This window comes from Carassius carassius, chromosome 38 (genome assembly GCF_963082965.1).
Source record: "Carassius carassius chromosome 38, fCarCar2.1, whole genome shotgun sequence".
Taxonomy (NCBI): Eukaryota; Metazoa; Chordata; class Actinopteri; order Cypriniformes; family Cyprinidae; genus Carassius; species Carassius carassius.
In genome coordinates this window covers 19,789,669-19,812,722 of record NC_081792.1, presented here as the reverse complement: position 1 = coordinate 19,812,722, position 23,054 = coordinate 19,789,669, and the positions used below count along the sequence as shown (strand labels likewise).

The following is a 23,054-nucleotide window of genomic DNA, read 5'->3' as shown; positions in this document are numbered from 1 at the left end:
AATACTTAGGTTTGATCCTTTGCATCACTATCTATTGTCTGCATTGCTTCATGACTTATTTAGGCTTTTGCATAACTGTTTATAATCGTACATTGAGGCCCAGTTTCACAAACAGGGCTTAGCTTAAGCCAGGCCTAGGCCATAGTTAAATGAAAATATATTTTCAACTTTCTTTTTACAAAAATGCCATCGAAAAAAGGTCTTGACATGGAACAATGACACTGGCATATTTTAAGATATGTCAGAGCAAGATATTTTCATATTTGTCCAGGCCCAATATTAGTGTTTTCTTGCTAAATTAAACTTGATCTATCAAGAGCTTGATCACACTGGAAGAGTTCATTTTTATAGTGGCTGTCAGAATCTCATATTGACCATCAAAAAAGCCATTAGAATGAAATACAGTTCTAGGCTAGGTAACCCTGACTAAATGCTCATAATAGCTGTAAATCCTCTTCCAACGGTCTGGCTTGCCAATACTCAAATGCAGACTTCAATATTGAGTGCAGGTTTGTTCCGTTATACAGGATCGATCTTTATGTAGCAGTCAAAGCACATCTTTTTAATGTTTCCCCCATGCCATGGTACTGTTTTTTTTATGGTTCCTCCGTGGGCCAATGCTGTGCATGGGAGAGAAGAGGTGCATCATGCTTTGCTCTGCTTGACAGGATGAAATATCATCACACTTAATCCTGATTGCTGTGCAAGGTGGCATAGCCCTAGTCATAAAAATGCAGCCCCACGCAGCTTCCAAGTTGTTCGATGCAGTGTATTAAGATGAGGAAATGGTGCTAAGATATGCATTTGCATGGTGCACACAAGAAATTATTTTCCTTGATCATTTTGCAAGACCCATCTTTCATTAAACCCAATTAACGTTATACATCAATATTTGCTGTTGTGTAATTTGCAATACTTTTTACTGGGATTTTTCTGAATAAAAAAAATTGGGAATTATTTTTAAAATGGACAACTGATTAGATTATGCAAATAGAATACAGTGTATGCTAAAACCATGCCTTAATTTTGCATTTGGTTATTATCCATTATCAGATACTGCACAAGATCCCGGGCCCTATGCATAGGCAGTCCTAATATATCAGTCCCGAAAATATATATTCCAGACTTTTCAAGGGCCCTCTCTTCCTTTGGGGCCCTGGTAATCAGTACTGGTTTTACCCCCAGTCTGACGCCCCTGTGTTCAGAGACCATTAGCAGTATTGTTGGCTTACGTAATAGGCTGAGGATGTTTGTGCTGCTGTACATTATCAAATACCTTTCTACCTTTCTGAGGGCAGCAGAAGAACAATGAGATTGAGAGAGAGAGAGAGAATGATCTCTTCAGGCAGGGAAATGCATAGGAGGAACAGCTACCCTCCCCAGCTGAGAGCTTACTATCTGCGTGTCTCCTCAGTTCACGTTCAAAAAGAATTTGATTTGAGTGAACCTTCATTTAGACTGAGAATTAATTCCAGTGAGCTCCAGCCACTTGGCATCTGCCTTGTCTGTCAGTTGAAAGCTGTGAAACTCACTCTTGTCACAAGTCTAAATTTCAGAGTTTGCTGATATAAAAGGAAGAAAAAGAATATAAAATGACCTTCTCTTTCACCACTCTGGCACTACAGGCTGTCCTTGTGTAAACCAGTCACCTTTCAACTTCATGACTACTGATAACTGGATGTTACGTAATACCAGGTTGACCATGTTGATATGACTACACTTGCAGATCTTTCATGATCTTATGGCAGAGAGCAGATTCAACAATCACACTGACCTGACAAAACTTTCATAGGAAAATTTTACAAATGGGGAAACGGCTAAAAATGACTTCTGAAATGTTTTAAGCCAAAGAAAAGAATGAAATGTAAAATAAAGCATGTGCATGTACTGTATGTTATCTACTGAATAATCAAATTAATATGGATTGGAATTTATTATTTGGAAAATGTGAACATTACAAAGTGTGACAGCAAAGACACCTAGAAATGACAATGGTGTTGCATCAAATATAAAATATCAAACTGAGCGACATCTGAAAATAGATAATGCTGTACTTTTTTCCCTTTTTTAAGGTCAGTTTAGTTGATGCATTATATATTTCCCACCAGGACTGATATTTTGTTATGTAAGGCAGACATTCGTACATTTTTAAGTGTCCAAATACTTTTTGGGGGTCACTGTAGGTCAGTACATCCCAAGATCCCACCTATTAATTTTTCTCATTGTATGCCAATTGATATTTTGCCACTTTTGGGTGAGTTACCCAAAAAGAACTTTCCTTTTCAACCTCTCCTCACTCCTCCACAGGGGGAGGAATTAAAAAGCAGAGCTGCAAAATTTGCACATAAAAAATAATTTCCCTGCAGCAGCGCTTCTTACGAAACAGATCGTGGAGTTGAAGGGAGAGAAGAGAAAGCAAGAAATGAAAGGGAGGGGTAGAGCCGAGGGAGGAGAGGAGGGCACACGCACACGATCAAAGCACAACAAATGCCAGTCCACCCTGAGTCTGAGCGAAGCGAAGGTTTCAGGACAGATTACCCTGGACCAGGAGCTTCAGACCGCTGCTCTCAGGCTGGAGAAACCTGCCAGCGAGGCACAACCTCAACACATGGTCACAGAGCTGCAGGAAAAGGCAAGACATCATTGCTCTGATTCTCTCCCCCTTTTTCAAGCTCGCTCTCTGCACACACTCTCACTCATTCTCCTTGATGCACACACAGACACACTCCCTCATTATCTTGCATGTGATTGAGGCTATTTCTCTCCGTCCTGTGCAGAAACCTCTGTGCTATTCTTATACAGCTGCAACGTTGCTCCAGCTTCTGTTCTCAAAGGGGACGGACAACAAACTGGTGCTTTTCTGCTTGACGTGTTATTCCGAAGCCTAGTTGGACATCCCAACCATGGAGGACACTCTCACTTGTACTTCAACCACCTTTTCCCAGGTCTTCGGCCGCCAAGGACAGCTGATGCAAGCTAGTAAGTACCTGAGATCTGTCACATTGGGTCCGAAAAACACGTGCTTTGCGAGGTTTTGCCAGTTTGCAAGCCTTGGTGTGGAGAATATGAAATGGTGAAGTCTCGACTGAGTGCTTGCTTATGTTCTGTAAAAGCTCTGCTGGTGAGACCATGGTCCACTGCAAATCCTGATCTCTTGGTTTAGGCACTCAGCATGCAGAGAGAAAATCATCTTTTTTCCCCTGCTGCTTTCAGCTGCTAATGAGCTGCACACAGTCAAGAAATGATTCTGCGTGTGTGTGTGTTTCATCTTGCTTATGGATGTAGTGATCTTAATAAGTCAGTCATGAGGCCTGGGGCTGAAAGGGGAACATGAAAATTGTGTTGAGAAACTAACTCAGTTTTTGCAGGGTAGATAAATATTGTACTCCTAAGCATTGATGAATTATGAATATTGTCTTACAAAAAAAAAAAAAGACTTTATACAGATTTTGTGAGGAAGTGGCTTGTAAAAGTGGTACCAAAATATTTCCGGTCCTCATCTTCATTTAAAATGACCACAGATGGAAACTAGTGGAAAATGAACACATGACAACTCATAACTTGAAATGAAACCCATGTTAACATATTTATAATTAGTATATATATAATATAGACTTATTATAATATATAAAATCTTTCATATTTGAGATTTAATATATATATATATATATACATTGTATGATTTTACATGCAAAAATATAAACTGATCACACACTCTGTTGCACCATTAAAATAAAATGTAAATTTGTAAATAATATTTACATATTTTAATTGATTTTACTTATAAAGGACTGTGATTTAAACCCTTCTTATGTTTATAGTAATTGTTTTATTTAGGTTAAATAATTCATCAGTGCCTAGGGCAATCTTTATAAAGCTGTGAAGGAATTATTGTACTGTGTTAAAATTACATTTAACAATGTCAAGTAATGATTGCTAACATCCTATCTTTGATAAAATGATTTAGTGTACTTCCATAATGTTTTCGCAGACATCTCTGGCTTATATCAATATATTCTATAGCTTAGCAGATTTTATTCTCATATCAAAGTTGCAGCTTAGATGTCAGTGAAGCAATTGAATTAAGAAGACTTGCTGCAGGATGCAATTACTCAAACAGCTGTTTGTAAATGACCGAGATACTAGCGTTAATGGCAATCCAAGCAGATTTTAATTTGATGCTTAATTCGACGTCTCTACACATTGACATGCCAATTAGCAGAGATATGCCATGCTGTCGAGTTCCCGTTGAAAAACACGATTACCAGTTCTTCTGGGGCAGAGTTTGAAAAAGCATTCATTTATAGCAACTCTGAAAATGTCATTCTGAATTTATATATTATATAAATATCAGCCAGTGTCATTGAGTTTTAACTGTGATTTAAGTTATCTCCTCTTCTTTTTTAATTTTTTTTATGGAAATGTCCTGAAATTACCTTCCTCTGGGTGAGAGTTTTGCATTTTAAACCACTAGAATCTAATTTTAAATTCATGTTTACTTAAAGTACCTCATGTTTTTTCGACATTTGATGTGTTTTGAGATCGGCATTGGAGAATAGCAGCAGTGAAACGGGATGGATTGAGGGTGTTGGGCTTGCTTTGATAAAAGTGTCTCTCTCTCTATTTGCTCTCCTGAAATAGAAGAAAACTTTTATAAATAACGCCCTTTGTTTGCTTTATTTCTGTGAACTCATTAGCTGTTCGGTATGCAGGGATGTATTAGTGTCTGCAGAGTGTGTGACATTGCCATGATTAATATTTTGCGTGTGGCTTTAGGAGCGCTGAAAGCCTCTTTACTGAATTTGTGCTTATGAAGTGCCTGAAGATGAGACTCCTCTGCAATATCTGAACCTCTGCGGTTCCGGAATTCTGTATGTATTACCATCAGCTACTTCTCTGAGGCTCTTTGCTTTGAATGTCTCACATTCTGTATCATCCATAATGATGAGATTTTGTAGTTTCGAAACATTCTGATGTGTCATTCCCTGTGGACATGATGGACATAGATTTTTCTGATGTTTCTGCCTTTATAAACAATGAACTGATTTGAGACGTATTTTTTATTTTTTTCACTCTAATTTGCATGAATATCTTCCAACAGGAGGAAGTGTTTTGAAAGATCATCTTCAAGTGATGCAAAATGATCCACGGCACAGTTCATGAGGCGCCAATGCTTTTATGTTCTGTGTTGGTGTTTAAATGGGTGTGCATGAGTATGGCTGAGATCCAACTCTATGCACTCACCCGCCGGCACACACACTGTTTTGGCTGACATAAAGGACATGGCTGGACGAGGCTGCAAGTGTGAGCTCATTTGTGTGTGTCTGCAGATGTTAGCGATGGCACAATTTGCAGCACCAGTGACTCTAATAGGGATCTGCAGGGCCAGACGGAGTTACACGGTGTCTCAGGATGTGATGGCCTCTTTTCCACACTGCATGTTTGATTGAGAAGTTATTTCTGTGAAAATAAGCCTTGATGCTGCATACACGCATATAACCTCACACATATATATTTAACATCTCTCTGGAATGCTTGAATACTTGACCTACAAGTGCAGAAATAAGGTTTGCTTTTGCCAAGTTTGTTTGCACCAAGACCAAGAAGAAGTCACCTTTCTGCATCATTGGCCCAATGTAGAGGAGTTAATATAGCAGTGGGAAAAGAATAACATGGGCAGAATTGTCTAGAATGTGAAACATCTTTTCTTCTGTCACCTCTACCAGTAAAGACAGAGCCAGTCCATGTCCCTCTCGAGGGAGGAAGCCATAAAGATTCCTCAAAGCGTTATATTTGTGCAGGCATAGCATAATCAGAACTCCCCTGTTACTACAATACAGCAGTGACACTGAAGCCAACATTAGAAATGTTTTAATAACAAAATGGCATTATATATTAACATTCTGAATTATAATTTTAATTATCTATATCAAATATATAATATTTTTTTCTGTCTTGCTTGGTCATTGGGTATTTATTATTTATTTGCAGATAATACTTGATATTTTAGTCTGTTTTTCCATCTATTGTCCAAATACAGTAGAACCACTGTGTATAAAAAGCTAGTTGTTGTTATATTATACATATTTGAAAATTAGTAGTCTCTGCCACTAGCAAGTTGTTAGTTGCAATATTAGCAGTTGCACACTGCTACATTGCTTGCATAATAATCTATGACTATTTCTCCCATATGTTTTCAGGCATATTTTCATGGGACATTAGATGCTCACAGACTCTCACGTTATTATTGCGCATATGTCGCTCGCAACAGAATTTTACTTGCAACACTGCTGATAGTTTTTTATGCAAAAGATTGCAAAAATTGATGGTCTTGAACCATTTTCTTTGCAGTGGTTATGTCGTAGGTTGGCTGACAAATCTTTATCAACTCACGAGGCCCAACAATCACTCCATCTGGGTCAATAGATGGCTAATTTGAGAGATTCTCTTTCTTAAAAACTATTATTGAATCAATAGGCTATAGTTGTATTGTAACGATAGGCCTGTCAGGTTTTGTAGGGTAGCCTTTTGTACCAGTGTGAATTTGCTGATAGAATGCTGCAAATATTAATTCCAAGAACTTTGGTGTTCACAATTGGACAGAAATCCATTTTTCTTCTAAGTCTATTTGAAAAAAACTGGTTTTAAGTGGCAACGCAGCCATTAGTGCAGAAAAGGCTTAGCTTACAGGCAGCGCGCGTTGATTAGAGCGTTCTCATGAATTTTAAGCAGGGGCCAGTTTTGTTTGAATTTAAGCTTTGGAATTTGGAGATTTCTGAACTATTTCACTTATAATAAGAAAAGTGATGTAACTCCCTCTAAACTTCAAAAAGTACCCACAACATTTCCCCTGGAGAGTTTCTATAAGGAATAAGTTGGAAATGATGAAGCGCATGAGCCTGTGTGGATTTGCCTGATGCTGTTTATCGTGAGGTTAGGTGTGATTGTAGGCCAATCCAGTTTTCACCAATTGACGGGTTACTTTGGAGCCTAAAATTGCTTTTGATATCAGTCCCTACACATGATGTTCTGAACTGCTCTGAATAGTGTTTACATCTGAGGGAATAAATTTTGACAGAGGCAGCTGGCAAGTCTTGAGCAGCTAAAGAACTTCCTGCATGCAAATTTGTTTTCTTCTGAAACCACTTCAAAGGGATCTCATAATATGTCTGTGGCAAGTGCGTCGTATTTTTAATTTATTTATTTTGGAAATTTGACACATCATCCAGAATGTGGGCTTAAATCCACATATTTCATTTTCATCATGTAACTTGAAGACTGCTTAATATTATCAGATCCTCCCCAGCCTTCCCGTCATTCTCTCCATCTCTCTCTCTCTTATTTTCCTCACTGTAGTCTATGTGCTGTCGAACCTTTTACACAAGGGTCAATTTCACACCTTTCTGAATTTACACATTTACAAGAACCTTGTAGTACAATTTTTATAGCAAAGGACTTATTCTGAAATTATGCTTCTGTCATGCTTTAGTAGCATCCGCTTTAACATCTACAACAGCAGTTTATGCTGCTCTCTCCTCTCCAGGAAGATATATATATTACTAATTATATTATATATATATATATATATATATATATATATATATATATATATATATATATATATATATAAAATTATATTATATTATATATATTTATATACCTACATATCTCTTATATTGACCATGACTGCTTTTGTGTAAATATATAGTTAAATAATACTATTGTGAAATAGTATTACATTTTAAAATAACTCTTTTTTTATTATTTTCATATAGTTTCAAATTTTATTTATTTCTTAAAGGGGCCATATGTTGCGTTTTCAATTTTTTATTTCTCTTTGGAGTGTTACAAGCTCTTGGTGCATAAAGAAGATCTGTAAAGTTTCAAAGACTAAAGTCTCAAAAGTCTTTATCAAAGTTAAGACTCTGCCACGCCGCCCTAAAATGGCTCATTCAAACACGCCCCCACACGTCTACATCACTATGTGGAAATATTTGCGTAATGCTGCCTAAATGTTGACTCAAAGAAAGAAGGTGTTGATTTAGTAACTACAGTTAGTGTTGAAGCAGCTGTGTTAAGGAGATGCTGTGTGTTTCTAGGCGAAAGCAAAAGCACTTTATTTGGACCATTTCGTGAACCCAGGAGAGGAGGTAATTCTGACTTTGCTACGACAATCTGGTTCTTCTGAATCAGCCACTGTAAGTATGTTTTGTTATTAGTTTAAGTATTTGCTATTGAATGTTCATATGCAGAGTTTTGCGCATCACGTGTGTGTGTGTGTGTGTGTGTGTGTGTGTGTGTGTGTGTGTGTGTGTGTGTGTATGTGAGAGAGAGAGACAGGGTCACATCACAGAGTAAGCTATCTTAACCGTCCATGGCTTGTTTACTGCAAACACATTTATTTTGAAAGATGAAGCTCATGATTATGAAAAGGAGCATTACATTTCTAACGAGTGCTTGCGGTGTTCAGCCAATCACAATGCACTGGGTTAGTTGGCCAATCAGAGCAGACTGCGCTTGTGGGAAGGAGGGACTTTGTAGAAAACAACACATTTGGGAGAGGTGGGGAATAGAGGACCTACAAAAATGTTTTTGGAACATTAAAGCATGTCAAAATATTCTGTTACACCAAATACACAAAATAATGAAAATAAATAAGTCCATAAGTATACTGAGGCCAAACTTTTGACTGGGTAAAGCAGTCATTTCGAAGTTCAGTAAATTCAAATGTGTGGACACCATATTGGAATGAGTACCTTTTTCAGTTTTTTTGTATTTCAAAAATCCCACTGTAGCTTTTCAAGTGAAAAAAAAAAGTGAAGTGCAGAAACATATGTCAAAGCTTGAGGGCTGCCTACATGACTTTTTCATTCTCAGCATGAACATTCATGACAAAATGGGTGTCAAACATTTAATAAATCATTCACTACCTCAAGCATGAATTATAAAATGCGATTTTGGTTGATGTAACCTTTAAGAGTGGCACACTTTCTGAAATTTTTCCATCCAGTGTGCTTGTTGGTTGGTTGGAAAACCACACAAATTTGCTAAATACACACATTATTGCTCTTTTGTTTCGTGTGTTATCATGTAGAGGTTGCTCAGTTAACACTGTTATTATCTGTTTCAGCCTTAGACACACACTGCTCTCCCATCTGTGTGCAAGACGTGACTTGAATATTAAAACAGTACATTTTACTGCTCAATAGTGATGAGTCTCCTGACATAGACTAGGGTAGACATGGTTTTTCTCATTATCAAATGCTACTGGCTAAGCCTGTAGGACTGGGACGTATTAAAGAGCATGGGTGGAATATTCTGCATGCTCTTCTTAGATGTATTATGAAAACTGTGTTGAATGTTATATGCTTTGACTTTCATTTGACTCAAGGCTCAAGCTTTATCTTTGCTTGGTCTGCCTCATCCCTTGCTCAACGAAGGGTGCTGCTCATTGGCGCCTTCAGGATTTTTTTTTATGGGGTGGCCAAAAGGAGCCAGTAAAAATATTAGGGTGGCGCTGGCACAATACATGTTGCATGTCTAAATCCAATGGCAGACAATTTTTTTTGGCGTTACTATTAATAATTTCTGGTAGAATATCAAGTTATAGGCTTCAAAACTTCAGTATTACTATTCTCTGTATAGAGCAAAATAGAAAAAAAAGTTGTTCTGCAATTCACCTGCAAGTACCCTCATATTTATTTGAAGTAATAGTAAACAAGAATATATAGATTTTTAACGCATCACTTCTATTGTTACAGTATATAATTTTTTCACCGCACAGAGTACGTTAGATGAGGAGAAAGACTATCCTGCATCGGGAAAGCAAGACCTTGAACTCATGGGCAGTACTGGAAATATTTTCTACTAAATAAAAGCTGTTTCTGTCGGCAAACACTGCATCACTGGTTTGTCTGTATGACGCAAAAGTCTGAGGGACCTTGTGAGTGACAGACAACATTTAAAACTGTGACGGAAGAATTTTGGGCTGGTCATCATATCTAATCAATGAATGGTAAACACTGGCTAACTATTCAAATGAAAAGAACCAAAGAATTAAACTACTTCAGTCTGTGTGCATTGAATTTATTTTCACAATTCGAGTTGAATTACTGAATTAAACTTTTCCACGATATTCAAATTTATTGAGATGCACCTGTATAATGAGTTATTTCATGCATTTAAATGGTTTCATTTTCTCATATTTTTTAGTATCAGTGCACTATGCTCACATTTATTTGTGCATTAAATTACAAATAAAAAAAATACATATCTGCTTGTGCCTTATATTGTGATCTCGTATTGCATATGTTTGATATTTTAGTACATGCATTTGAGCGACGTTCTTGTGTGCTGTGTATACGTGCACAGTTTGCAGCTTTAATCACCTTTTTGGTAATTTCATGACTGGTGCTGGTGCTGCTGTCATTTGCTTGCAAAATGGCAGATATGAGCAAACAATTCAGCTTGTGTTGACACACAGGGATTGAGAGGTGTGACAAAAGGGGTTTATTTTAAGTAAGATTTGGCAAAATGAGGACACCGCCATGAGTTCTGATGTCAGCAGCCATGTGGCTTTGCTTGGTGATATGTAATAGACTAAAGCTTATTTGTGATCAGTCACATTTTGCAATGCTTGATTTAGACATCTGAGGCAGAGCTGGGGAAAACTTTCTCGCTGATTTAAAATGATTAAAGGTATTACTGCAATGAGAGGAACATTCAGAAGCCTAAGGGTCAAAGATGCAAACTCAGAACCATTGATTAACAGGTAAATGTCTTTTCCTTTATGATCAAATAGTTGGGTAGTTATGGATCTAAAGTGTAAATGATATTTATTTTAGTGGCATAAAATAAAAAATGTAACACACGTTTAAATATATACTGATTTGGTGATAAAGGAACATTTCTTATTATATAATAATGTTAAAAAAGTTTGCTCCTCTATTATTATGTCGAAATAGCGCTACAGCTTTTTTTTCAGGATTTTTGTTCAAAAGAACAGCATTTATTTGAAATAATTTGTAATATTATTATTGTCTTTGATGTCACTTTTGATCATTTTAATGTATCTTTGCTGAATAAAAGTATTAGTTTCTTTCAAATAAATAGAGGAAGAAAGAAATACATTGTTTAGTCAAACCAACAAGCCTGTTAGTTGGGTTAATGGATTTTTATTCAGCTCAGATAGGCCTCTTCCCATCATGCATCATGGCATGAATAATTAATATGCCTGTATTGTTTGACTTATTTGCTAGCTTTATGTAGGTTGTTGTTGATTTTGTTGTCACATTTATTCATTAACTGTCTTGCGATGTCAAGATGTGTTTGTTCTTTGGGCTTAAGCTAGCTCATATTAGCCTTGTTGTGCTTCATGTACCAATCGGTGAGGTCTGTGTGACTTTTTTGATGTATCTTTAATTAAACAGTTATGTCATGAGTATTTTTTCAAACCGTTTAAAACCATGTAAATAACTTTTTTTAAATTGCTTGATCCAAATAGGTAATTGTTACAGGTATGGCATGTTTTATGTCATGACAATTTGACACTTTAAGTTTAGTCAGGATTTTTACTTATAACTAAATAATGTTCCACGAACACCTTATTGTCAGTGCATGACAGGTCTGTCAGTTTTTGACATCTGGTGTGCAGCACTGCAGAGAATTCATTGTGTGCAGCTCAGTGAAGACTCAACATTGGCAGTGACATTTTCTTTTCGACATAACCTAGCTATGGGCAATAGAAATCATGCAAGCTAAAGGCTTCCTGTTCTCTGAAATGCCTGGATCAGCATTGCTCAGCTATGGATGGAAGTAAACAATCACAATCCATAATGTAGGCACCTTATAAGTCAGATTTATGGAGGGGAAAAACCACCTTCTGCACTCTTCATAACCATCTTTTGTCTTCTCTCCGCATCAGACTGACTAACAGGAGGATGAGGTCATATTCTGTAGCGGCAGACGGAGAGGAAATGAGACAGGGGTGAAGATATTAATTCATGCAGGTCTTGGTCTTGTGTGGGATGAGTGATCCATCTATCATGAAACTGAGAGCCTGCTCTTTTTGCACTCTTTGCAGAGATATGTGGATTATGGACTGAAATGGCTGGGGTGAGGCTGCATTCAGTGAGCACAGCATCTTGAGCAGACCCCTTTAAATATTTGATAGGGTCTAGTTTAAGTAGATGGTACAAAAAGCATGGCCTGATACACTGTTTCTGCCATTTCTCTTTAATTCAAACCAGATATTGCTTGTCAGCTTAAACAGTAAGTCATAAGTTAAATAATTGATAAGATTTTATTAGTGAAAAATTGTATGTTTACCTTATATTTTGAAACCACTGAAAAAAGAAATAGTTTATAGTAAAAAAAATATATTTTGTTTTATTCAGAACTAGATAATTGAAACATTTAAAATATTTTTTACTTCATATTTTTAACTTGCATTTAAATTTACAATTAAAAATGGGAAAACATTGTTTGTATATATTAAATATATAATAATATAAAAATAATGTAAAATAAAAATAAGCTGGAATACATTTGCTGTTCTACATTTAAATAGCATATTTAATAATCACATTGATTGTGAGATATAAAAGTATGAGAATATGAGAAAATTAAAATATTATGTACATGAACAATATGCAAAAAAAATTGAATTAAAATTCATAAAAAAAAAAAAAAAAAAAATATATATATATATATATATATATATATATATATATATACGTATGTATTTGCACTCTGCGCTTATGGAATCCAGTTTGGAAAAGAAGCCATTAAAGTAATGCACATCAGTATAAAAGATATTGCATTTTATTTTTAGATTTTTTAATGTTTTTATTCTATAAAAAAAAGAAAATCAACTGTTGAAAGTCTTAACAACAAGGCCAGCTGTGAACACAATGCGCTCTGTCGCTACATTTGATGCTGCTTTGATAAGCAACTGAGTGTTCGTAGTGCTTTGTATTTTCTTTCTGTCATTTTCTTTTCGTCATCCTCCAGTGGGATGCACAATTTTAACAATAGCCACATATACCAATAAGAATCAAAATAATGTTACACTTGGATGTGCCTGAAAGCACATTCCATTACCTACACATCCACAGCACCACACAATACATGCAGTTATAACAGCAGTTTAAGCAAGGCATTTAGTGGGAAAATGCATTTCATTTTGTGGTTGGTCAAGAACGAGTAGTCGACTAGCGCAGTTCCATACAAAGATGCTGTAAATGATTTCAGCCAAGTTTGCTAACTTCTGCCATTGTGCAAACTTCAAGAATATGCTCTCTAACTGAGATTCACAGTTTTTGATTGGCTACATAACATAGAATTGGTGATATCTCTTAGGAACCCGTTTTAGTCATGTAGTTGTACAGAAATATTTCTGTGCAAAATTGTGTTTGAATAATAATGCACTGTTTGTAAATTATGCGTTTAACACCCTAAACAAATCCTTGTTGCTCTACAAGGTCTCATATTTTTTGTGTAGGAAAAGTTTTCACGCTTGCGTTCTCTTTTTTAGAGGTGTTGAAAAGTGCTGACCCACTTTCCTCCTCTGAATATGACAGGCGCTGGCATTCACACACAAACACCCTTAATTGGCCCAAGCCTTGTCACAGGTTCTCCCTGTAGTCCTTGCTTTCCAAGGCACATCATCAAGGCATTAAAAATCGACGTGCGCTGTGTCAGTGCTAATCCGCCTCAGGGACGCCTCTACCTAGCCATATTTATCTTTGCTTCACATGTAAAAAGTTCCCTCTCACTGTTCTTTCATACCGAGTCTCAGCAGGTAAACTATGCATACTACCATTTGCATTTATATTTCATTCAGCTCACAATACCTCTTCCCTGTGTACTGTATGTGGTCAGGTGGTTCTTAATTTCCCCAGTCTGAATGTAAAAAAGCCAGCAGCGGCTTGCATCTCACTAATACATTTTGCATGTGCAATATTCCACAGTATCAAAGGTAATTTGATTTCACAGTCGCACGTCAATATGAACCCAATGTCAGCTCACTATTAAGGTCTTTATTATTGTGCCGTGGCATTTTATATCCAGATATGCCTGTAGCAGGTCCTATTTGAACTTCATTTGTGTCCTTTTGCATTGCGGGAAAAATAATGGTGCGAACTGCGAGTATGCAAATGCAATCTGACCTCTTGTTTAGTGGGATCAATATGGACGATTAGGCAAGCACCCTGTCCCACACAACTGCTTATCTACCCTATTGTTACATGCTTTATTACAAGTGTAACTGATGCTTTGTGCTCTTTGTAGCTCTAATGTCAATTTAATTCTCTCTCCCTTTTCCTCTTTAAAAGGCCCAGCTAGCATTAGGAAGAAAAAGGGAAAAATGTGTAATGTAATTCAAAGGCATCCAGCTAGTCCACTGTAAGCCCTGGGCTGGTTATCAAAGGGTCAGAAGAGGCTTTTATCTTCAAAAGCTTTGTCAGAGCTTGTATTGGAATCTGTTTTTCCAGAGGCTTAAATTCAGTGAGAAGGCTTCCAAAGCATAGTGAGCTGTACTGCGGGATGTCTCACTAGGTGGCGGACTGATCAAAGATTTCACCTGAGGAAGGCACCCGCTCCGCTTCTAGTGTAACACGGCTGTATCACGAGGGCTTGCAAACAGTGATGCCTAGAAGTATTTGTTCGGCTCTATGTATGGACTTGGCCTCAATTCCCCCCCTCTGTGAAGAACTGATGCACTGGTGTCAGAGATGGCTGAGAATCAGCTTTGTTGGAAGAGATCACTCATTTGGGCTGTGTTTGACTTACTATTATACTTCTCCTACCATTCCTGTAGTATGTACACTACTGTTCAAAAGTCTGAGGTCAGTAAGATTCTTTTTTTTTTTTAAAGAAATTAATACATAACAATAACATTACAAATAAAAGGTGATCTTTTGAACTTTACTTATCAAAGGATGCTGAAAAAATGGATCAGTTTTTACAAAAAGATAACCGTTTCAACATTGATAATCATAAGAAATGATTCTTGTGCACCAAATCAGCATATTAGAATGATTTCTGAAGGATCACGTGACACTGAAGACTGGAGTAATGGATGCTGAAAATTCTGATTTGCATCACAGGAATAAATTACATATACTAAAACAGAAAATAGTTATTTTAAATTCTAATAATATTTTGCAATATTACTGTTTTTACAGTATTTTATAACAAATAGTTGTAACCTTGATAAGCATAAGAGACTTTTTTCATCACGTTTCTGTGATGAGGAAGGTTATGTACACTTTGCACAGTATGCAAATTTTGGTAACATCTACACTGTGTTTTATATGCATATTTTCTCTATGCTATATTTACAAGGAAATACTATCATACTACTGTTACTGTTCAATAGGTATGTAGTATGTATGCATGCTGTTCTGTATGCTTTGCTCAGAATGGTATATTACCATACTATATTTGTTTTTCTGCAATACGCAGTGTTTATACTTTGGATTGTATAGAAAATGTTCTGTATTACATGTATGTTTGCTGTGCATAGTATGCAAATTTTAAAAGAATGGTTCATGAAAAAAGAGGCCATTCTAGATGTAGATGAGTTTGTTTCATCATAAGAACAGAGAGAAATTGAGCATTACATGACTTGCTCATCAGTGGATCCTCTGCAGTGAATGGGTGCCGTCAGAATGAGAGTCCAAAAAGCTGATAAAAACATCACAATAATCCACACGTAACCTACATGATGCTATAGTCCATCAATTAACATCATGTGAAGTGAAAAGCTGCATCCCACATAGAAAATGTCTTCTGGCCAGATCTGGGCCACACACTTCACTTTTCCCTCGGCCCAAGTACCACAAAAAATTGTGGCCCAGAACTGGATTAAAGACTAGGGCCACACATGAGCCATAACCGGCCCGAATCTCAACTGGCTCAAAAGAGGTTTTATTATTGGTACCAATTCTCAGCCTTAAGTAAACCAGAATCCCCCAATCTGAGCCACACCTGAGCTTTATATAGCCCAGACTACAGAATCTTAATATTTCATATTATTGCCTTGTATATTACTATAATTGCAATTATTCATTTTGTGACATGCTTTGGTAAACCAGACAGCAACATAGTGTTGGCCCAAATCCGGCCCACATGGATTTCACGCTGGCCAGATATTGTTTGCCGGATCCCCGCCGTGCCATCATTGCCACACATGGCCCAGCTCTGGCTGAAAGGTTACATGCCATTGCCGACATTAGGCCAGCAGTGCCAGCTTGAGGCCACATTTGGCCTAAGTTCGTTTGCTATGTGGGATGCTTGCAAGATACAAATCCATCATTAAAGCATTTTATCTTTAAACACATTGCTTCTGGCCAAAATAGAGTCCTCAATCCATAATAATGCTTCCTCTAGTGTAAAAAAGTCCATCCTCTGCTGTCCTCCTAAATCAAAATCCAATAACTTATTTGTTTAGAATTGTTTTTGCTTGTAAACTGCCTTTGATCTGTGCATATTTCTCTACAGATTCAGATGAGAAGACTTTTTCACTGGAGAAAACAATATAATGGATAAAGGAAGCAACGGTTTGAAGTTAATGATGGATTTGTTTATTACAAACGTGCAGCTTTTTGCATCACAAGACAGTTAATTGATGGACTGGGGTCGTGTGGATTTCTTGTGGATTATTGTGATGCTTTTATCAGCTGTTTGGACTCATTCTGATGGCACCCATTCACTGCAGAGCATCCATTGGTGAGCAAGCAATGGAATGCTAACTTTCTCAAAATCTGTTCGGATAAAGAAACAAATGCATCTATCATCATCATGGATGGCCCGAGGGTAAGTACATTTTTAGCAAATTAAAATTTTTGTGTGAACTATTTCTTTAAGTCTGCTATGTTCTGAATAGAATACCACTTTTACTATTGCTTTGGCTACTTTATCCTATAATGCAGTTTGCTTGAATTGTGTGACAGATGAACAAGAAGCAATTTCAACCACAGTATCAACATCTCTTTCTCTTATTTCTCTCGCTTTCAACTTATTTTTTAATCAGACCCAAAGTTTAACACATATTTCAATAAACTTGGATTAAAAATTCATCTCTGAGATAACGCATCATACTACCATTTGAAACATTTTTGCATAATATACAGTTCTTTTTTTAAGTAGTATGCAGCAAATATTCTCATTATTTCTTATTGTCAGCATAGTGCAGAGGGTGCCAGAACTGAACCTGAAACTCCCATCTTATAATATTTGAAACAAATATGATTCGATTTGTATTTATTTATGTGTTTTATGTAGTTTAATCTCTGTTCTTCATCAGGTTCACATTCACTGGTGGTGTTGCTTGAGTTGGTATAACTTTCAAAACCATAAGGGGGCAATATTGTCTTTTTGGAAAGTCACATTTTCAAATTCCATACCTGTCTGGCTCATACTTATGTGAATTAATGGTTGATTCAAACACTATAAGCACTGGATTACCCCTGCGTGCTAAATTATTAAAAAGGTGCCAAGAGACCTTGGTTAAAAAGTGATTTTTTTTAAACATCAAGCAGCAATGTGAGGGAGATATTTTATTCTCAGTCTCATTGTTGATTTAGAAACACTTTTAGTGCCATTGCAGCTATTGAGGTGTAATGAAGTAGGCTAGTAATAGTACTTTTGTTTATGCCCTTGCAGAAATTCAGTTTCAGTGGGTTTTAACATCTGTTTCACATAGAAAACAGTATGACATAACAACAAAAGCAGTAAATATGAAGGGGGGAAAACGCTATTTTTCATTAAGGCATTTCACTGGTTGTGGTAAAAAATACCCAAATTTTTAAGAAACATCAGCATCCTGATTCTTGGACCTGAAGGCAAAAGCTCAAACTCATCATACAAAAGTACATATGATCAGATGTAATTTTCATAGCTTTACCAAGGCATCTGGTTTGTTACATTTGTTCCAAGCCTATAGGGGTACCAAGTGGGAAATTTACTCACAATATTTAAGACTTTCGTCCATGAACTCTTTTGTTCCACGGTAGCATTACCAAACCAGCAAATCTGATACAAAAGGTCAAAACGCTTTCAATAAAAGCATTATAAAACACTTTTAACAATGGAAGGCTTATATTAAATAGCACCATCTTCCTAAAAAAGTATAGCCTTTGCTGACCCTTTTTGTTCACAGCTTCAATCCATTTATCTCAACTCAATTTATAGTCCAGGAAAACCCTGAGGAATTTTACATTCTTTAGCACCCTGAATCTGCTCCCCTTTAATAATGGTCACACTCGCTGATGATTCTTTTCTAAGATCAGTACACATTTCTTTAGTTTTTAAAACATTTAACTTAAGATTTGGTGCATCACACCAAGTAATACATTTGTCTAAAAAGGGTCTGTGACTGTCCTCATCCTTTGGAGGAGACTAATTATTGACTTCCTAATAACTAACTTATTAGTGGTTGACCGATATATCGCCAATGCAGATATATCGACCGATATTTGCCATTTTTTCAAATATCGGCATCGGTTGATAAGTTTTCTGCTTGGCCGTTGTATTCAAGGCAGTACTTTTATTTTTATGGCATTGAGAAAGGCTGCGCCTGAGAACACAGTGCTCACACTCTCTTGTTTGCGGTCGTTGTTAACAGTTCTGTCTAATTCAGATAGAAGTCAGTCTAATAATCAGATAGAATGGTTAAACAAAGGAATTAATGTATAATTAATTAACATTTAATTTCACACACCTTGCAAACTTAGTCGAATCCAGGCGTGAGATCTAGAGAAATGTGCATTTTTATCCAGCATGATCGCGTGTTCTCTGTGTGACAGTCTGTCCATGTGAATTTAATGCTTTAAACTTTAAACTCATGATTTCAAATTATGCTGTGCTTTATGCATTCGCCCACTGTCATATTCATGTTATTTTCTCTGTGTGCTGTATGTAAAATGAGTGTTACCCTGGCTTTATTTGAAAAATATGATTCCCAATGAACACAAACTTCTCAGAATACTGAGTGCCCTGTTTGATACAGTGTTTTCTTCCTTTTAAATTATATTTTTATTCAATATTTATTTATTTGTGAAAAATACTTTGTCATCTAAAGCAAAAGTATGTTTTTTTTAATCCATTGTCAAATGATTTCAAATGTCTTAAATATTAATAATAATAAATATATCAGCTTTTAGCTGCCCTGTTTTCCAAGATATTGGCATCGGCTGTCAAAAAAACAATATTGCTCAACTGCTACTTATCATTTGCAAATTTAATTAAATATTTCCCTGAACAAGTACTCCTGCAATTATTTATATGCAAAATGAACAGTAAGGGTGAGAGGACACAGCCTTGTGGAGAACCAACATTCGTAATTTGTTTATCAGACAATTAACTATCTACACACACTCATTGAATTCTATTACTTAAGAAATCCTGCAACCACAAAATCAGTCCTCCATCTAGGGAGAAATCTACGAATAGTATTTTGATCAGGACCAATGTCAAGATGCTAGTAAAAGCGGAAGAAAAATCAGCAAAAATAAATTTCTCATGATTTTTGGAAACATCAAAACGTGAGTAAACAATATGCAACAATGTTAAAATAGCAGAATCTACTCCCTTGTTTAACTGGTAACTAAATTTAAAGGGATCCAATAAATGCTGTTTTCCCCACTATGTTCCTTTTACCTTTCACAGCATTTAAACACCAAAGAGGTTAATGCAACTGGTCGATAATCACCAAGCTCTAATGGTTTGTTCATTTTAGGAATATGTACTATTTGAAGTGTTCCATATAGTTGGCACTACATGCTGTTCAAGAGACTTTTGAAACAACAGAGTTATAACTGCAGATAGTTGCTCATCACAGGTTTTTATCACATGGCCACAAATATTATCATGCCCAGGACTCCCTGAGAATTTAGCAGTTGAATGGGTGTTTATACAACTCATGACCAGCCCTTGTGCGAACTGTTACAATTGGCTGTGGACAAATTCAAATAAATATGTACTGTGGGGTTAATCTACTTTAAAGAGCGGTCAGCGAGAAAAACTCAGAGCAACTTTGCCATGTGGTCTAGGTGCAGCCATAATTAAGTGTGACAGGTAAAGAGTAGCTCTCTGAAGGCTTGATAAGAATGTTTTAGTCTCTTGTTGAAATACCTGGGCTGCAGTCTTCAGAAGTGATTGGTTGACATTTGCTAAATGTTACTTCATTACAGAAACACACTCAGCTCTCTGACTTGCTAGTACGTCTCTTCCTCTAACATTTAATGCTAATTTAATCACTGCTAACATTATTGCATTTGTAATTGAGACAGTTGAGTACTTGAGTAACACCATTTGTATGTTCATTTCCCAGGACTACAACCTTTTTTTTAATTATACATTAATTAAATAAAGTTGCTCTACATAAAAGCACCTACCAGAGACATGCATGAAAAGTATGTTATTAATGTTGAAATATGGAAGAGCATGCCATTGGTACATCCATTTTCTCACATGCATCTCTAATGGTTTATTTGTTTATGAAACACTCCACTATCCCTTCCAACAACATGATGTTCAATACAGTTCTCAGTGTAAAGCAGTCAAGCAATCTTTGGTGGACAGCCATGGGATAAAGCTCTCTGACTGATAAGAGCAAAGCCTCGCGGCATGTGTGACATAAACATTGATCTGAGAGCAAAGGAGGGCTGCTTTGTCACCATGGAAACGTTTGCTGAGATGGTCTTAAGTTAAACTATCATTTGGATTTTGACTATGTTTGAAACAGTGATGCGCGGGTTGATCCAAAATGAGCGAGTGCCTGCGGTCACCCGCGGTTACGAGTCATCCAAAAATATTTTTAATGATATTCGGGTCGTGGTCGGTCGGGTCGTTTGAAATAAAGATGCCAATTAAACCTTTGTAATTTATATAGTACTAGACAATTTTGAAATACATAGGCCTACACTTTATTGTCTGAATAACTGGCGCGAATAGAGTGACCACCTGTCCCGCTTTAAGTTGTACTGCACAGCCTCACACAAATTGAGCATCTGTTCTGCTTTTTCATTCGACCCTGCCTAATAAATACACAGATACGTTCATAGGCGTACTGTTAACTTATGTCCAATAGTTCACCAGTTTATTACTAAACAATCAAATGTCTCCTTAATTTAGACATATTCATAATCAATACTTTAACCGGTTCTTTGTGGCAATCCTTATTAGTGCGGTCATAACGCTTATTATTCTGTAGGCTATAGCCTATTTAAGTAATTAAATTAATATAAAGGGGCAACGCATTTACTACTTTTAAAAAATGTGGGTCAGGAAGCGGGTCGGGTACAATATTTTCTTTTTCTTTTTTTGCGGTCCGAATTGCAGGTGGGTTAGTTGAAAACATAGGAAGGGTGCGGGCAGTGTTGGGGAGTAACTAGTTACATGTAACGGCGTTACGTAATTTAATTACACAATTATTGTAACTGTAATTAGTTACAGTTACTACGAAAAAATGAGTAATTAAATTACAGTTACTTATGAAATTTTTAACGATTACAAAGGGGATTACATTTGAATATTTACACATATCCACATACAGATTTAACTGATTTCTTTCCCAAATTGCACTGACTATTCTGAGACATACCGCCCTAATCATTTCCGGGATGCGGAAATACAGTCTGGTTCATAGAATCCAGTCATAAAAACGGAATGCCTAACGCGGACGGAATATGCCACATTTTGGATGACTAAATCAAAAGTAGGTCAGTACACTTGAATCAAAACATGACATGGACTAGTGTCTGTGAATATTAAGCCCCAAAAATGCAATATATGACTTCCACATTCTGCGTGTCTGTGGAAATCAGGCGCGGACTGGACACCGGGAGAACCGGGAAAATTAATATCATTATTGTATAATTGCCTGCCGAATGTACTAAAGCGATAATTTGCGAATCCGCCATTTGATAATTAAATCTCTAATAAATCATGAATTGTTAGTCATGACTCGCGCGCTCTCCGCGCCTCCGCCAAACGGTTTGGATCAGACTCAGAGTAATCAATGCGAGAGAGAGAGAGAGAGAGAGAGAGAGAGAGAGAGAGAGAGAGAGAGAGAGAGAGAGAGAGAGAGAGAGAGAGAGAGAGAGAGAGAGAGAGAGAGAGAGAGAGAGAGAGAGAGAGAGAGAGAGAGAGAGAGAGAGAGAGAGAGAGAGAGAGAGAGAGAGAGCAGAGAGAGCAGAGAGAGCAGAGAGAGAGCAGAGAGAGCAGAGAGAGCAGAGAGAGCAGAGAAGCTGAACTACTGTTCAGGGTTTCAGGTCAGTTTAATCTGTAAAGATGCTTTTTTGTCTTTGTTTTTTTATTTATTTAATCAAGCAGCAGCACGTTGCTCATCAGTCATCACTCAAAATACTATATAGAGGACATCATTATTATCTGTTGTAATGATACAGTAGTAATTTAGCTGAAAAAAATTCAGATTTTTTTTTATAGGTTTAGGGGGAGCTACGACAGACAACAACACGACCCTTACGAAAATTAACGTTTTAATATTTAACTATAAATCCAGAGAAAATGGTTACTATTGTTTAACTGTGATAACCAAAAATGTAAAATTATTTTACAAATGTATTTATTTAAAAATAAATACAAATCCATTTGCAAAAAAAAAAAAACAAAATGACTCAAGGTTATTTTACTTTTATATAGGCTAATAAAAGCATGGTTAATTTTTGTAAGGGACAAATATGGATTATATATAGGATTTTTCTATAAAGATATTGTAGTATTGTAGAGAGTATTGTATTGTAAAGTATAGTTTTGTTCAATCTTGAGTATTAAAGTCATGAGAGAGATGCATAACAGGGCAAAATAAAGAGACTGAAGAGAAAAATGGAAGTGAAGGTGCAGTTCAGGAGAGAACTTTTAATTATTTTGCATGTCCCCAAATTAAAGATTTAAAATAGATAAAAAATAGTTTTGTCCATGAATTTGTTTGTATGAGTTTGAATTTCAGTCTGATTTTTTTTCCCAGTCCGCCCTCCTGTAAATTAATGGCAAAGACATGGTTTCATTTTCTACACATAGGCCTACTG

General features: G+C 36.5%; 1 protein-coding gene across 4 annotated transcripts in view; it reads left to right on the top strand.

Annotated features, from left to right (window-relative positions):
* The first annotated feature begins 2,446 nt into the window (after window positions 1-2,446).
* Window positions 2,447-23,054, top strand: part of LOC132119523 (kazrin-like) — a 146,208-nt gene continuing 125,600 nt past the window's right edge. For 3 of the 4 annotated variants that reach the window (XR_009426165.1, XM_059529562.1, XM_059529565.1), the window contains exons 1-2: window positions 2,447-2,632; window positions 2,778-2,979. Coding sequence is in view for 3 of the 4 variants with exons in the window: in XM_059529562.1 (XP_059385545.1) it covers window positions 2,488-2,632; window positions 2,778-2,979 (347 nt within the window). In the remaining variant the exon portion in view is untranslated. Of the gene's footprint in view, window positions 2,980-23,054 lie in introns of all 4 variants that reach the window. The other variant, XM_059529564.1, reaches the window with a different exon arrangement.